At 51.3% G+C, this 16,421-nt stretch overlaps 1 protein-coding gene across 1 annotated transcript; it reads right to left on the bottom strand.

The window, feature by feature from the left end:
• Positions 1-1,692: 1,692 nt before the first annotated feature.
• On the bottom strand, positions 1,693-7,198 carry LOC309647543 (uncharacterized protein). Its single transcript, XM_082434976.1, has 2 exons — positions 6,200-7,198; positions 1,693-5,854 (listed from the first exon to the last, which is right to left on the bottom strand). Exons 1-2 carry the CDS (start codon positions 7,105-7,107, stop codon positions 5,836-5,838), a joined length of 927 nt encoding a protein of 308 aa, XP_082291102.1. The 5' UTR covers positions 7,108-7,198; the 3' UTR covers positions 1,693-5,835.
• Between the last annotated feature and the right edge of the window lie 9,223 nt (positions 7,199-16,421).

The raw sequence follows: 16,421 nt of genomic DNA, 5'->3' as shown, positions 1-16,421 counted from the left end.
CTGTATCTCTCCCAGCTCCTGCTGAGGTCTGTGCAGTCACCACGGTCACGCAAGACGTCACCACACGAGGCCTTGGGGACGGCGACGCGGGATCTCGGTCCTACTCCTTATAATCGCACGTGAACCTACAATGATCTCAAAATAACATAATTTTTTAAAAAAGGACAAGACGGTGGTAGATGAGCACTCACTGGCCCCTCCTGTGCTCCTGCTGCAGCCCCGCCGGACCCAGGGCCCCTCCTGCAGGGAGTCTGAGACCCGGAGCCCCGGGAGGGGTCCCCGCACGACCGCTCACCTTGCCCTGGTGTCATGAGACAGTGATGTGTGGGTCCCCACCCACACCTAGGACAGCCACTGGCGCCAGCGGTTCAGGGGCCCGAGGACAAACCCGGCTCTGCTGCCTTCTTTCCCCTCCAGGGTCTCCTCTTCCAGAGTCTCCTCAAGCTCTCGGGGCATCTCCCTCAGGCAGCAGGTCATGGGCGCGGCCCTCCTGACGGTCGCTCTGAAGCTGGACAGACAGGCAGCTGGAGTCCTGATTCCAGAATTGCTCACACTTCTTGTTAAAAGACCCACAAAAGTAAATACACTTTAGGACACGACCTGACACACTCACACAAGTACTTATCCTGACGAGATACAATCTGCTCTAAAATTTCATATTCTATTCCAGCTTCTCTTAACCTCATCTGGTTTACATAATTTTGAAATTGATTTCAGGACCCTCAATTAGCCAGTGAACCACGGGTGGCCTGGAGGGAGCGGCCCATGAGATCAACCACTCCATTTTCGGGAGTTCCGCCAGCTTGCTGTTAAACAGAACCATTATTTTAAATTAAATTACATAAGCTTGATAAGTTTATAAAACTGTACAAACCCCTGCTCTTGAAGTCGTCACTGGCTATTCCACGGTGGAAACACCGCATATGATGGGCCCTTTTCGTCTCTTCCCGGCCGGAGTGTCGATGCCATGGAAACGGACAAGCCCTGCACGCACCCCTCTCCCCGCTGCCCGGCAGCTGTCGAGCTCTTACCTGCCCATCGCTGGTCATGACCCACCGTCTGAAACGCCCTATTCCAGGCAGCTCCCCTCGCCTGCCCAGCTCTGTTTTATGTGAAGGGACTGACGGGGGTGTGGAGGGCCCGGCGCCCAGGGCTGGCTGGTGTTTGAGCTGGGGGTGCAGGGCTGTCAGGCCCACAGTCCTGCCTCTTGACTCCCGCCCTAGCTGGAGGTGGGCTTCTTGGTCTGGAGGCTGGTGCTTAGCACGGGGTGGCAGTGGTGCCGTGGAGACCGGGCACCAGCTTTGGGGAGGTGTGGGCCCTGGCTTCCTGCCGTCCTGCTGACTCGGGGGCTGTCTTCACTGTCCCTGTCAAGACACCTTGCGGAGGAGGCGTGGGGAGAGGCCAGTGACCGAGTGAGAACGCCCAGCCTTCCGGAGGGTCGTCCTCCAAGCCGCCCCTCAGGACAGCACACGGCGGGAGCTGCATGTGGCTGTGTGTTGCTTACGCGCTCCGCACTTCTCTGCGTGTCCACTGCCGGTTGCTGTACGAGCAGAGCTACGGGAAACCTGAGAGCCCACGCGTGCCCCCCTCCCGTCTCCAGCAGTCCTGTCCCTGAGCGCCTGTATTTTCACAAGGTCCTGGACAGCCGGACCCCTGCACCACGCCAGCGGAGCACGCACTGCGGCCCGAGGGTTTCCCTGGCATGGACGGCGAAACTGGGCTCTGCACGTTGGAAGGGGATGAGGTAAGTGAGGCCACAATTTCACTCTCCCACCACAACTCTCTCCCTGCCTTTTTCAGCTTTAATTAAGAACAGATGCAATTAGTGGGGCCTCTTTTCCTCCGGTCGAAGAAAGCGGCAAACGCCGTGTGCCCCTAACGAGATCATGACCCTGGACCCAACCACCCAAAGGTCCCGCCTTCACTGTCCCTGCCCACCCCCATCGTGTAGAGCAGCTTCCTGAAGCAGAAGGAGGGAGAGGCCCCTGGAAGAGCCCCGGGATAGACGGGGCCTCGGGGCTTAGGTGCCGGGTTTGGGGGCCGGGGCAGCAGGACAGCAGGAAGCCTCATGGCTCGCAGCTGGATTGGCTTTGTAATTCCGGCTCACACGGCGGGCGGGACTCAGGACGTACACGTACGAGTCTGCTGGACGGAAGAGCAGGAGGCCGGCGGCCAGAGCAGCGCCTGATCGCACGGGGCCTGGGACTCGACGGAGGCCGCCGGCCTGGGTCTGCACAGAGCGGCAGCGGCTGTCAGGTTCCTGAGGGTCGCTTTCTCGCTGCGAGGCGAGCAAAAGATGTTTATCCCTGTGCTGGCTGGGTCGCAGTGACCGTGCTCTAATTCATCCCAAATTTCTAAGCCAGTGAAATAGAAATTTACTTTTAAAAGTCTACCACAGTGACACTGAGGCCCCTCCTGAGACTCGCGTATTTATTTTAAAGGTGATGTCCCAGTGGTAGCAGGGCCAGGCCGCATCCCCAGGCGTCAGTTAATCCATCACCATATGTTTGTGTCAGGCATTCCGTCTCTAAGCCGTGGTGAGTGTACGTCTGAAGACGGGAGGGACTGAGACTCAGGGGTGCTCGAGGCCGTCCGGCCTCCAGAGCTAATCAGGGTCTGAACGTTTCGCACGCCCTCACCGGAGGGTTCTCAGCCAGAGTCGGTGACTCACGGCCCTCCAGTCACTTCCTTCCTGCTCCCTGGAGGGGGCTTCCTGCCAGGGAGACAAGAAGCATTGCCGCCCTGGCCTCCCGTGGCCCCAGAAGCCTGCGAGCAGGTCTCCCACTGTGTGCGTGGCCTGTGCCCTGGTCTGACCTCCCTCCACGCATGTGGTACTCGGCCCAAAGGGAATTTAAACGGTGGATCAAAATGAGAATTAAGATGTGTGGCATCATCATCTTTGTTGTTGTAATTGTTTTCTGATTTAGCAGCTGTCTGACCCCCAAGGAGCCAGGAGTTAAGGTTTGGTGGGTCCCATCAGGTGTCCAGATGGGAAACCCCCGGCACGATTTCTGGACCGCTGAGCAAACCAGAGCACCTCGCTGGTGGATTTCCCCAAATTCCTTTCTAGTCCTCAATGCTGAGTTTAAAAAGGCAACTGAGAAGTCCCAGGGCCGGAAACACATACAGATTTAATTTCTTTAACTCTTAAGTGGGGTTAAGCCAGAACTGAGAAAAGTAAGCAGAGACAACTGCTCCAGCTCAGGATGAGAATCTGGCATTGACGTGCCGTTCCTGGCTCTGTCCTCAGCTGCTGGTGTACGTTCGCTTCCTCTGTGTCTCAGTCTCCCCATAAAATAATCAGAAATACAAAAAAGATGGTTGCATGGTATTTTGAAATTCCTATTCAAAAGGGCTGTATTTGGTTCTTTTTGGAGAGGATCTTGTACTTCTGTTTCATCTTTGTTTTCATTTTTTTTTGTTCTCTAAACTGAATGCCAACATCTAAACTATATATAGATAGGCATCATTGTGTAATTACCAGTATGAGACTCTCCTAAGATGGACTTAGATATTCAAAGGCTTTTGTACTAACAGATTTTTAAACAACTCCCAACCATGTTCCTAATGCCCTTAACGGCTTGATTTCTGTATGAGACTTTCAGAGCTAGTTGGCAAAGCCCAGCTCAACCCAGAGCGTCAAGGATCGCCAGCCATATTTACCTACTCAACACTGTGCTGAAATGCTTAACCCCTGGTTAAGTTACAAGACTATTCAAAACTCAGAGAGGCCCATGTCACTGCTGATCTCAAAGCTAACTTTTCTCCCAGAATCTGGCCAGTGATGAGGGCAGCGAGGTTCTGTGCACACCTGTCACTGCGGTTCTCAGCTATGTCTCCACCGTGGCCCCGACGGGCTACTGGGACCTGCCAAGTTTCCTGCACCGGCCGTGGCCGGGCTCAGAGCTCAGGTATCGCGTTGCATCGGCTCTGCTGCTCGCAGCTCACGTCCTGCTCAGAGCAGCCCCATAATCACGTCCTCTGCTGCCATTGCAGGAGATTCCAACGCCAAGACAGCAGACAGTCACTCGTGGAAGTCAGTCACCAGAAGTCGCTGTGATGTGGGGCGATTTCTCAGGTAACAGAAATAACCTATACTACGTGTTTTTTATTTTAAGCCAACTGTGAAGTAATGGGAATACTACAAAAATTTATAGAGCTACTGTCTTTACTTTGTCTCAAATTTCCTCCTTAAGAAATAAAAAAGAGATTGCATTTTTGGCCACACCTATCACTAAACCACCTTACTTTCTTCTCTGTCCTGGTGAAGGCACCCCATAGATTTTTACCAGGACTGGGCAACATTGGCACATCACCTACAAAGCAAAATAAAAGCTAAAATGTGATTGAGTAAACGGGCTGAATTTCAGAATATCATCCTTTATTCTTTTTCCTCAAAAATCTGTGCTTACCAGTCTCAGTCTGACTGGAGCCAAAGAGAGTGTCCTTTGTAATTACACACGACCGCGCTGCAGTGCTAATTACGCCAATTATACGTTCCTCTTCATCACTGCTGATGGCGCGATTGACTGTGCGTGCTTTGCACATAGAGACACCTGATGTTTCAGCAACCAAGTCACCACTGGGTTTACTCAGATTTCTGACGGGGTGATTAGCACGTGCCACCTGCTGGAAACATTGACAATGTCCCCACGTGAAAAGGAAGCCTGGAAGGTGGCCTGGAGCCAGTCGGGCAAACCCAGCTTCCTGAGTCTTGGCAGGTTAGGGCTGAGAGCTGGTGGTCAGACCACAGGTCTGCCGGCTTGCCCAGCCACTGGGTTCCTGAGGTGCTTCTGTTAAACTCCAGCCCTCCCTGGGCTCCTGCCAGATGAGCCTGGACCCCAGCCCCTCCTGGAGCCAGCGCACAACCCTTAGTTGCATCAGCACGGCCTGAGGTTCTGACTCAGCAGGTCCAAGGCAGGCCCAGAATTGGCATTTCTGTCAGATCCCAAAGGATGCTTCACTGTCGTTTCTGGAAAGGAATGACCAGCAGTCCCAGTCTTCCAGGGACAAAGGGGGCTCTCAGGACATGGGACTTCAGTTTTAAAACTGGGGCATCCTGGGGCAAACCTGGGATGGCGCTTTGGGACCCTGACCTAAGCACCCACCCCAGTGATGGAGTTCTACCTCTAGTACCAATGAATGGTCCAGAACGTTGTTGTGTTCATGGCAGATATTCTCCTGAGATATAAATGCACCAGGAAGATAGCAGAACAAGGCCCAACACCTAATCTGGATTTGTTTACAAGAAATTTTCTCTTACAAAGAGGAACTTTGAAAGAGGTAACCATTCAAACAGGGGTAAAAAACCTTTCAGAGACCACTGTGCGTCTAAGCTAAAGATGTATTTTATATACTTCACTTCTTTAGGTCTTAGCTCAGCACTTTATAAAGTGTTTTGTTCTTTTCTAATGTCCATGCGTAGAATCATTTCCACCTCTTCATTTTATGCACTAAGCAGCTTTAGCTTCAACCACTAACTTTTTAACAAAATCTCTGCCGGTTATAAAACAACCGCCACACATCTTGTGGCTTAAAGTGGCGTCACTCTCTTGTTCTGGGGTTAGTGGGCAGTTCTCCTGGTGGCCAGGCTGGTGGCCTAGGAGGGCCTCACTCACCAGTGCAGGGCAGGCCCCACCATTCGGTCACTCATTCTCAGGCCAGCAAACTGGGCTTGCTAACTCGGTACCAAGGGGTTCCCCACAGCACAAGTGGCAAACCCCAAGATCCATGCATGTTTCAAGCATCTGCTTGTGACCCATCGGTGGAACCCGGTCACCTGGCTGAGCCCAGAAGCAGCATGGAAAGGGACCACCTGTGCTCAGACACAAACCCTTAAGCAGTTTGACACAATCTCTTAACAAAAACTTCAGAGTTGGGGCTTCCCTGGTGACGCAGTGGTTGAGAGTCTGCCTGCCAATGCAGGGGACATGGGTTCGAGCCCTGGTCTGGGAAGATCCCACATGCTGCGGAGCAACTGGGCCCGTGAGCCACAATTACTGAGCCTGCGCATCTGGAGCCTGTGCTCCGCAACAAGAGAGGCCGCGATAGTGAGAGGCCCGCGCACCGTGATGAAGGGTGGCCCCCGCTTGCCACAGCTAGAGAAAGCCCTCGCACAGAAATGAAGAAAGCCCTCACACAGAAACGAAGACCCAACACAGCCAAAAATAAATAAATAAATTTATAAACAAAACAAAACAAAACAAAAAAAACTTCAGAGTTTCTGAATTGTCTTTCAAAGCAACTTGTGAGAAAGGAGAGGCTCACCAGCAGAGCTCTAACCAGCAGGGCACTAACCTGCAGAGCTCTAACCAGCAGGGCACTAACCAGCAGAGCTCTAACCAGCAGAGCACTAACCAGCAGGGCTCCAACCAGCAGAGCTCTAACCAGCAGGGCACTAACCAGCAGAGCACTAACCTGCAGAGCTCTAACCAGCAGGGCACTAACCAGCAGAGCACTAACCAGCAGAGCTCTAACCAGCAGAGCTCTAACCAGCAGGGCTCTAACCAGCAGGGCTCCAACCAGCAGAGGTCTAACCAGCAGGGCTCTAACCAGCAGGGCACTAACCAGCAGAGGTCCAACCAGCAGGGCTCCAACCAGCAGAGGTCTAACCAGCAGGGCTCTAACCAGCAGAGCTCTAACCTGCAGGGCTCTAACCAGCAGGGCTCCAACCAGCAGAGGTCTAACCAGCAGGGCTCTAACCAGCAGGGCTCTAACCAGCAGAGCTCTAACCAGCAGGGCACTAACCAGCAGAGCTCTAACCTGCAGGGCTCTAACCAGCAGAGGTCTAACCAGCAGGGCACTAACCAGCAGAGCTCTAACCAGCAGGGCTCCAACCAGCAGAGCTCCAACCAGCAGAGCTCTAACCAGCCGAGCTCTAACCAGCAGGGCTCTAACCAGCAGAGCTCCAACCAGCAGGGCTCTAAACTGCAGGGCACTAACCAGCAGGGCTCTAACCAGCAGGGCTCTAACCATCAGGGCTCTAACCAGCAGAGTACTCACCAGTAGGGCACTCACCAGCAGAGTGCCCCCCAAATCCGTGCTGAGAGGCACGTCCATTTCTAGTTCCTTGGGGCTGATCAGACAGTCCCCCAGCAGAGCCACCATCTAGTGTCCCAGGACACCCCTCAGCCTGGGCAAACTGAGACAGAAGTCACCCTGTAATCACCCCGTGACTCCAAACCCCTGTTACCCCATCTTGCAGGGGAGGGAATCGGGGCCTGGGGGCATGAAAGGATTGCCCCAGATGCTCTTGTGAGTAAGCCGCAGGCTGAGGTTGGACCCGTCCAGCGGCAGAGCCCAGAGCCGTAGCTGCCACAGCATCTCCTGTAACAACTGGGAGGCACCTTCAACTCTGGGAAGTGCTACTGCCCTGTCCTCATCACTCGCTTCATTTAAAATCATGATTCCAAATTACTTTGGTCTGTGTTGAAAAATAAAATTCACATTTACCTTCAATGACAAAGATTTACCGTATATAAGGATACTCCAAAGAAGGCACAGCTGGCTCTGAAGAAGTGTAAAAATGCTTTGAGGAGCGGAGGCACAGATGCACTCAGCCACGTGCCCAAGCAGGACCACGGCAGACCCCACCCCACACTCCTTGTAACGTTTGTTTGTGTTTCTTGGGGTCGTGAATCTTTTCACAGTTTTAAGGCCAACGTATTTCTTTTGCTGTGAAATGTCTGTTCATAGTTATTGCTCACTTTTCTCTTGGGTCTGTGGTCTTTTGTATTGATTTGTTGGTATCCTCATTTGTTAGAGAAATTAACCTTTTGTTTATGCTTGTAGGTTGCAATTTTTGTCTTTGGCTTGTGTTTTGTTGAAGATATATTCTATTTTTATGTAATAAAATTTATTGACATTTTTATTTTATTTAAAAAATTATTTTTTATTAATCTTTATCTTCTGGAGTTTTGTATCATACTTTAGAAAGCAATTCCCCTCTCATACTATTTTAAAAGTCATTCATATTTTCATTTACTACTTTTTCATTTTCTCCAGTTAAATTTTGATTTATCTAGAATGTATTTTGGTGTGGATTGAAGTTAATTTTTCAGATGGCTATTTAGCTGTCTCAGGACCACATGAGGACTAATCCTTTCCCTGATTATTTGAAATGCCGTTTTTATCAGTAGATTCTTGTATAAACTTGAGTGTATCTCTGGGTTTTCTAATTTGTTAATTGGTCTATTTATGAACTAGCACTGCCCCACCACCATGATTCTTTTTCCTCAGATATTTTCTGTGGCTATCTTTGATTCTTTACCTTGTCTAGTTAAAAAAATATGCAACCCCGTTTTGATGTTTTTTTCAGGATCGTTTGCCTGGCATGTCTCTGCCTGTCCTCTCATTGCAAACTCTCTGAATCCCTCTGCTTTAGGCAGGTTCCTGCTCTGTGATTTAACCTGACGGTCTTCTTCTTTTAAAAGGCGAGTTGAGCTGAATTAAGGACATTTGTTGATATCAAGGACATGGTTAGTCTTAGTTTTGTCATATTTCTTGTTACAGTTTCTGGTTATAATTAATTCTCCTTAAGAAAATTCACTCTGTGCCTTTCATTTGCTGCGTGTTCTCGTTTGGAAGGGCAATCTTTTTGTTCCCGAAGGGGTGTCTGCTCAGTTTTCACCCCCTTCATGGCCATTTTTTCTGCTCCTTCTGCTGTGTTTTGCTTGCTCTTTTCCCTTTATTTTGCGTGTTTTATTCTCACCGTGTCTTTGCACAGGTCCTGTGCTGGTTCCTTTCTGATGATGACTCGCCTTTGCGTAGCTCGTCCTCCCTGGGTCAGCTATTTACAGGGGGCTCCATCGGGGGTGGGGCCTGTCCAGCTGGCACCACGCCACCCAGACCAGGGCTGGGCCCGGGTGATCCCCCAGCCCGCTGGCAGGCGTGAGGCGCAAGGCCTAGTCTGGTGGCTCTAACCGCTTCTTTTTCCCGCCGTGAGCCCCGACGCCCACTCTCTGTTCCTCCCTGGGGGCCTGACGCTCACCCCGAAGCTTTGTGGCCTGCAGTCTCCTGCTCCTCGCATCTCCCCGTCCGCGTAGTCCGGACTCTCGGCTCCTTGTTTCGCTGGAGGTGGAATGTGTCTCTTCTTCTCCTTTTCTTCATGTATTTTTGTTCCCAGAAGAGGGGGTGGACATCATTTCCCCCCTGCCGTTTCACCCTGTGTGGCTTGATTGCTCGTGTCCTGTGAACTGGCGTTGGCGGGTCCGGTGTCCCCAGATCCCCTCGGGCCGGGTCTGGGTAGCTCGTCCCACTCCTGACGTCCTCAGCCTCCGTGGGGTCAGTCTCCTCAGCCACGGCTTCTTCCTGCTTGGGAAGTTTTCTCTGTTATGTGCTAGTGAGTACTCACCCTTCTTTTTTCTCTCTGACATCCTAGTAGTCAGACATATCACTCCCAGGCTGATCATCGATGGCCCTTACTCTCCTTGTGTGTTTCCCTGTCTCTCCACATTTGAGCTCCATCCTGACCGCCAGCTCTTCCGTGGGATTTCAGTTCAGCAGTCATTTTAAAATTTCTTTCCTGTTCTCTGCCTGTTCGAAAACAGCATCCTGTTCTTACGTTATGGACATGCAATATTTTCTGGAACGTTTCTGAGGACAATAATTCGACTTTTAATTTTCTTTTGTTTTCTACTTAGCTGTCTGCTCCAAGGTCAGCATCTTTGTGGAGATTCATGTCTCTCCTCTGTGTGCTGACTTCCTTCTGGAAGGCTGTGGGTTAAGAATCAGGCTGTTCCGGACGAGCAGCTGTGGGTTTCCCTGGGTCCTCAGAGTGGAGAGGTTAGCTGGGGTTGTGTGTCCGCAGATGGGTTTTGCTGCTTTATTTAGGTAGATGGGGGAGGAGTAGGCGGGCAATCCCCCTTCCCCTACCCCCAACATGTCCCAACCCAAACCGAATAAGGAAGAGTTTACTCAGGGGCCACAGACATGGCTAGAAGCTGCAGCCCAACCCAGGTCTTTGAAGGAGGGCCCTCTGGTGTCTGCCCCACGGACGAGCAGAGGGGGTGGGGGGCAGGGGACAGGTGCGGGAGCTTGTGCACAAAACCACGCCCGGTGACGCCCACACCTCGGGCCCAGGGCCCCTCCCATGGGCGAGAGGGGCCTCCACAGTGCCTCCTGGCCTCCCGGCCCTTCCGCCCTCCAGCCCGCCGCCTCGTTGCTGCTCCAGGTTCGTCCTGCCTGCGTGTGTCTCCTTCCCCGCTGGTGAGGCCTGAGGGGGGAGGAGGCCCAGATGTCTGGGGGCGTCCCGCCACTTCACGACCCCCGATGTGGAGCGAAGCTGGCCCGTCACTCTTCTAGGAGCTGGAGAAGTGCTGAGACGGGGTGGTTCCTGTCGCTAGTCTTTCCCTGGAAACAGCACTCGGCAGCAGGTTATCGTCTGTTAAACATCACCTCTATTGCTGACTCGTCTTCAACACAATAGGACCCTCGCTCGTCTTTCCTTTGTCCTATTGTCTGGTCATTAAGGTTCAGCTTGTGCTGAAGTGCTTGGACACTTGTGGTCTTCAGGCGCCGCTCTGTCACTATTGAATGTCGACCTTTTGCGTGAATCGGTTTTCTAGTAAAGGCCAGGCTCAGAGAGGGGGGCCTAACGTACCTGTGGGGTACGTGGAAGGGCTCTGCCTGCTCCGTTTTGAATTGGTCTGTGTGGAGCTCCCAGAAGACCCGTCACGCTCTCCTGGGCGCCCTGCAGGATGTCGCAGGCCCCATCAACCCTCCCTGTGCCACTCATCTCTGTTAGGGTGCTTTGTGGCATGGGTAAAAATCTTCTGGCTTCACTAATAGGCCAAATCCCTATACTCGAGGACAAAGAGGGGAAAACAGTATCTACTGACCGTGTCCTCTACTTACCTGCATGTTTCACCTCAGCGGATCCACTGAATTGGGAAGAATTGTGCTGATTCATTGCCCAATTCACTGACATCTTTTAAAATGAGACATCACAGCAAATTACTATTCCTTGTTCATGGGCAAAATATCACATGTCACACATACTAGTTATTAGCTTTAACACTTAATATTCCAGCTATGGATTACTTAGTTTTTCACAGTTCCTATGAGTTTCAGGACGTTTTCTTCAAACAAAAGCACAGAACCAACATATTAAGCGTGTTCAGGAAGAGTTGCTCTGCTTGGGTTTGGAAGGCTCTCGGGGTCCTGCCCTCTCAGCCTCACACCCTCTGGTGGCTCAGGGACCACCCTTTGGTGGCTCAGGGGCCACCCTCAGGAGACGTCTACCCGGCAGAGAACACGGGAACAGGAAGCATTTTGCAGAGAAGGAAAAGGTAGGGGCAGATCCTGAAGCCGATATGATTTGACATTGGGAGAGGGGTGTTGTCTATCAAAAAGAAAAGAGGTTCAAGTTACAAAGAGAAAATGACTAGCCTCTTCTCAACGCCTTGGCGTTGGGGTCTTGGGGGTGCAGTGTAGGCTCTCGACTTCAGCTTCTTTAGCTTCAGGGTAAACTTGCATTTTTCCTGCAGAGGGACCAGTGGTACAGAAGCAGGTGGGAGAGAAGCAAGGCGAGGTCAGGGGTGGGACAGGAATCTTCGGGTTTGGCAGTGAGCAAGTCAGATTTTGGAAATTTTAATTGGTGTGGTCTCCATGGAGACTCAAGGTCAGGAACCTGATTGAAAGGGCCCTGGAAGCTCACACAGCAGAGGAAACAGCTTGTGGCAGCTGGTGAACCAGGGGAAGGAGTGGGGGAAACCACAGCCCAGCCCCTGCCCTCCCTTTCCAGGCTGCTGTCAGTGACACTGCAGAGTGAAAACACTTCGCCTGCGCCTCATGGCCTCAAAGAAAGCAGCAGCTCTTCTTCAACGAAAGACCTGGTCAGACCTTCTAACTTGCATGTCCTTGACACCAAGATAGCTACTGTGATGTCTGTAGAAGAAGGTAAGTTATTACCAGTGAAACATCTGGCTTATTTCACCAAGACACGACAGACACCGAGGTCTAGGCAGAGGGAAATATCATTGGACCAAGAGTCAGAGCCCCTGGGCCCAGCTCTGTCTCCACTGGAGCCGGGCCTCCTGTGTAAGGTTGGAACCCTTGTTGTTACTATGAACTGGATCTGGTGCCATTTTGACAACAGTCACTTCCATTTTTAAAAATTAAGTAGCTCAAGAGTGCCTCTGGCCCAAGGGCAAGATGACAACAAGACACTTTTCTGACATTTAAACTCAATTTTGTCCTAGAAGAAACAAGCTTTAAGAACTCATCCACTTACTGTTAATGAGACGATGACCATAGGGGAGAGTGTGCAAGGAGGGAGACCATGCACATAATGACTTGAACCGGCTTCGCCAGTGGACTGAGAGGCGGCCTCCCCGGTCACCTGGTAGTGTGCCAGGCCAGCCGCCCCCCAGCGGCGGTCACACAGACATGCGGGCGGGGCAGCAAGCGCCCCCAGAACGGCTTTCCCACATGGAGGCCGAGGCCCTTCGTTACAGCGTGGGTGACAACGCGCTTCTCACATCTCCTTTTTCTTCTCAGCTGGAGGGGGTGCAGTTTTCCTTCCAGGTGCATTTTCTCCTTTTCCTCGATGTGCTGCCAAGACTGCTGGTGAACCGCTTCCTTGTCTCCTTGTTTCCATGAGGGAGGAAATGGTTTCTTATCCTACAGTGGCATCTACATTAAAATGGCAGCAAGGGACAGCGGGATTGAGACCTGGGGCCCGCTCCTTCCCTGGGTTCCCGATGAGCTCACGAGCATCTGGAGGGTCCCCTGGACGCAGTCCCGGGGCCCAGAACACACATGTCCTGTTCAGCCTGCGCCCCTGCAGAGCCCGAACTTCAGGGCTATTGAGACAGTGTCTGCAGCCGCCCGTGGGTCAAGGGCTCTCCCAGGGGCCTCCCAGCAGGTGGTCCTATGGGTTCTCCAGGGACCAGATGCTCTGCTGACTCTGCAGATCCCGCCAGCATCCGCATCCCTGCCCTGCAGAGTCAGGGCTTTGCCAAAGGCCACACCGCAGGACCCATAACTGGCGACAAAATTATTTAGCTGCACAAAAGCCCAGAAGGCCTCGCTGCCTTCTCTAGCCAGATGGAAAAGTGAACCGGGGTAGAGGCCCTGCAGGACTGGGTGCTGGTGTAAACCCGGGCACCCGGCCTGACCTTGGAGGAGCCCACTGGGAGCCGCTCATGGCGTCACTTCTTTGCCTGGTTTCCCAGTTGCCTGAAAATTCAAATCCACTCTCACTCAGCCTGGCTTGGAAGAGGGAGGAAGGCACAGAAGGGAGGGTGCCGCTCAAATCCTTCCAGACACTCTTCCCGGGAATGCTCTGTGGCCTGAAAACTTCTCCATGTTTGGTTCTTCCTCCATACGTGGGCTCCTCGCTGCAGGGCCCAGGGCAGCCGAACGCCCTGAAAGCAGCGAGAGGCCGCGTGACCAGAAAACAGGAGACCCCAGGAAGGCCCTGTTCAGATGGGAGGCCCTGGGGATTCTGTGTGCTTCACCAGAGGCTCTGTCATGGGGGGTGGCCCGTGGTTGCAACTCTCCAGGCTCAGTGGATGAGAGCAGGGTTTAGGGAGCAGGGGTGGGCTGCAGATGGTGTGATCAAGGCCCACTCTGCACCCCAAGTTGATTTTTTTAAGTACTCACACCAATATGATAGATCCATTTTAAATATCAAGACTCGCTTTATTCCCACCTATAACAAATTAACCTTTCCAGGATGTCCTCTAGGCTCTGTGAGCACTCCTGACTCCTATGTGCTGGAAGAGGAACAATTTTGTATCTGCTTTAGTGGGTTTACAATCTTTGCAATCACAGTAGTTCGGCTGCACTATATCCCATCATGTGATGTGCACAGGTGACCTTCCCGCACAAAGGACACGGAGGTGCATCGCTCCACTAGCAGTAAAATTAGAAACATGGAAGTTCATCGTCTGTGTATATAGCTTTTCTTTTTTTCTGGATTAATTCCCTAAGAACATCTTCAGAGTAGGATTAACAGACCTAAGTGAATCTTTCCAGGACTAACATTCTTGAGAAGCGGTTGCATAACTGAGGCTACAAATAAGCCCAACATCACTAATTACTGGCAACTAAAATTCCTTGGTTTCAAGACACCCAACAAATATATCCAGTTTATCCTAAAAGCACACGAAGATCACAGGAGCATCCCTGTTCCTGACCTTAGAGCTCATCCAAATACACGCGGTTCCTAGTTATCTCTGTCGTTAATTCTTAGCTCAATCTCACTTCAATGTTATCTGTATGATCGTAGTCCTTTGAAACTTGTGGAGATATTTTTATAGCTCAGCATATGGTCAAATTTTGCAAATTTTGTAAATGGTCCTCCTGTATTGAAAAGTTTTGTGGTTTCCTGTATCCTGCAGATATTTCCAATTTCGGCTTTTTTTTCCCCTTAAAACACAGTAAACGCCGTTGTCCTATAATCGTCTCATGATTTCAGTAGCTGTCATCTCTGGGAGTCGGTTCTGAGGTTTCTGCTGGTTCTACTCACATTGACTCACTTTGTAAGACGGTCGTGCCCTGGAGACACTGGGAAAGTTCGGGGCCTGGGAGGGAGGCCATCGCTTTTTCTCGGCACCTTGGGACGTCTCCGTCCAGGGCTGCTTCAGCCAGCGCCCCAGGTGAGGGTGTTTGGCTGCCAGGCATTCGAGCTGGGCTGCAGGGCCTCCCCTCTCTGGCCTGCTCTGCAGGAACCCGGCAGTTGCTTTTGGAGATTCTTTCTTTCTTTCTTTCTTTCTTTTTTTTTTTTTTTGGCTGCTTTGGGTCTTCGCTGCTACGCACGGGGTTTCTCTAGTTGCAGCGAGCGGGGGCTGCTCTTCGTTGTGGTGCGCGGGCTTCTCATTGCAGTGGCTTCTCTTGTTGCGGAGCACGGGCTCTAGGGTGTGGGGCTTCAGTAGTTGTGGCTCACGGGCTCAGTAGTTGTGGCAAACGTGAATCGAGTGGCTGGTCAGTCGAGAGCAAGCCCAGGTGGACGGTCAGCACACAGCTGGACGGGCGCATCCATAACAACGTGTGCAGCAAAACCACACATTCAAAAGCCCTCAAACATCCTTTATCCTGTCCAGTTTCTACTTTGTCCTCAATCCCCAGGCTGTCCACACAACCTCGAGCAAACTGGACAGAGTGGCCTCCACCCCCAGGCACCTGGCAGGACGCTGAAGTTGTCAAAAATCTCTCAGCCTGTGAGGCCAATGGGCTTCAGGAAACGAAACACAAGAGCTATGTAGACCCAGACCCATGGTTGAACAAAAAGTCTCAGATTCCCAACTGGGGACTCACTGACTAACATCAGTCCCATTTTCCATCACCATTAATGGCAGATATTGCGCTTGATCAATGACTATAACTGGGTAAAGACCATTAACTATTTTAACAGAATTCCTCTGACTGCGACGTGCAGGTTTTATAGGCTAAGAAATCTTAATGAAGCCTATGTCTTAAAGTGCCGACTGTATTTTTTAGACAGTAATTCTTACATCTATCTTCTACTGTATGTGTATAGTTTTCTAAAGTTAATACTTGTGAACAATCCTGAACTAAAATAAATTAGTTCTTTTAATAATTTATTCTACTCAGATAACTTTTTAACTTTCAGCATGTCAACACTTTTACCAACCTGCAAAGTGTTCTACCAAAATTTCGAAGATCATTAGAACCAGCTAAGTACGTTGTGGCTCAGGTGCCTGGAGCAGGACAGGAGAGTCATATTCAGATTTTATTCTCATCTTACTTTTCCCAAGTCTGATTCGACTTAAGCTTGGCTAATTCTCTCTCAGACTGACAGCCGCTGAGTCAGGTTAACATGAAGCACTCGATTACTCATAAAATGCCCCTTTCGACACTTCACTTACACATAGCTGAACAGTGAGCCCCCATTCGCTAATCCCACGCTGCAAAGGTTTTGTAATGGATTCTGTAATGTAATGAAGACCAGAATTCTGAAAACGATACTGCTACTTTGTCATTAACCAATTCCTCTAATCACGTCATCTCCAAAATGATGCGTATGATTTTGACAAAGATGAACGACTCAACAGATATGCTATAATCACTTTACTTCATTTGTCTCACGGAAAACCCATCTCAACCAGAAAAAAGCCAGGGAGAGAGGAATGGCCTAAAACAGCTAAAGCTTTCTACGGCTAATCTTCATGTCCATTGCCAAAAAGTTTAACGAAGGGGCTTCCCCAGTGGCGCAGTGGTTAAGAATCTGCCTGCCAATGCAGGGGACACGGGTTCGATCCCTGGTCCGGGAAGATCCCACATGCCGCAGAGCAACTGTGGCCCGCGAGCCACAACTACTGAAACCTGCGCGCCTAGAGCCCGTGCTCTGCAACAAGAGAGGCCGCGACAATGAGAAGCCCGCGTACCGCAATGAGGAGTAGCCCCCGCTCGCCACAACTAGAGAAAGCCTGTGCACAGCAACGAAGACCCAACAC

This window comes from Balaenoptera physalus (assembly GCF_965194825.1).
Source record: "Balaenoptera physalus genome assembly, chromosome: 18".
Taxonomy (NCBI): domain Eukaryota; kingdom Metazoa; phylum Chordata; class Mammalia; order Artiodactyla; family Balaenopteridae; genus Balaenoptera; species Balaenoptera physalus.
The sequence above is the reverse complement of the archived record's forward strand: the minus strand, read 5'-3'. Positions and strand labels throughout refer to the sequence as shown.

Bases quoted from the DNA above. Each gene is read 5' to 3' on its own strand.
- LOC309647543 (XM_082434976.1), bottom strand. From the start codon at position 7,107: ATGGTGGCTCTGCTGGGGGACTGTCTGATCAGCCCCAAGGAACTAGAA.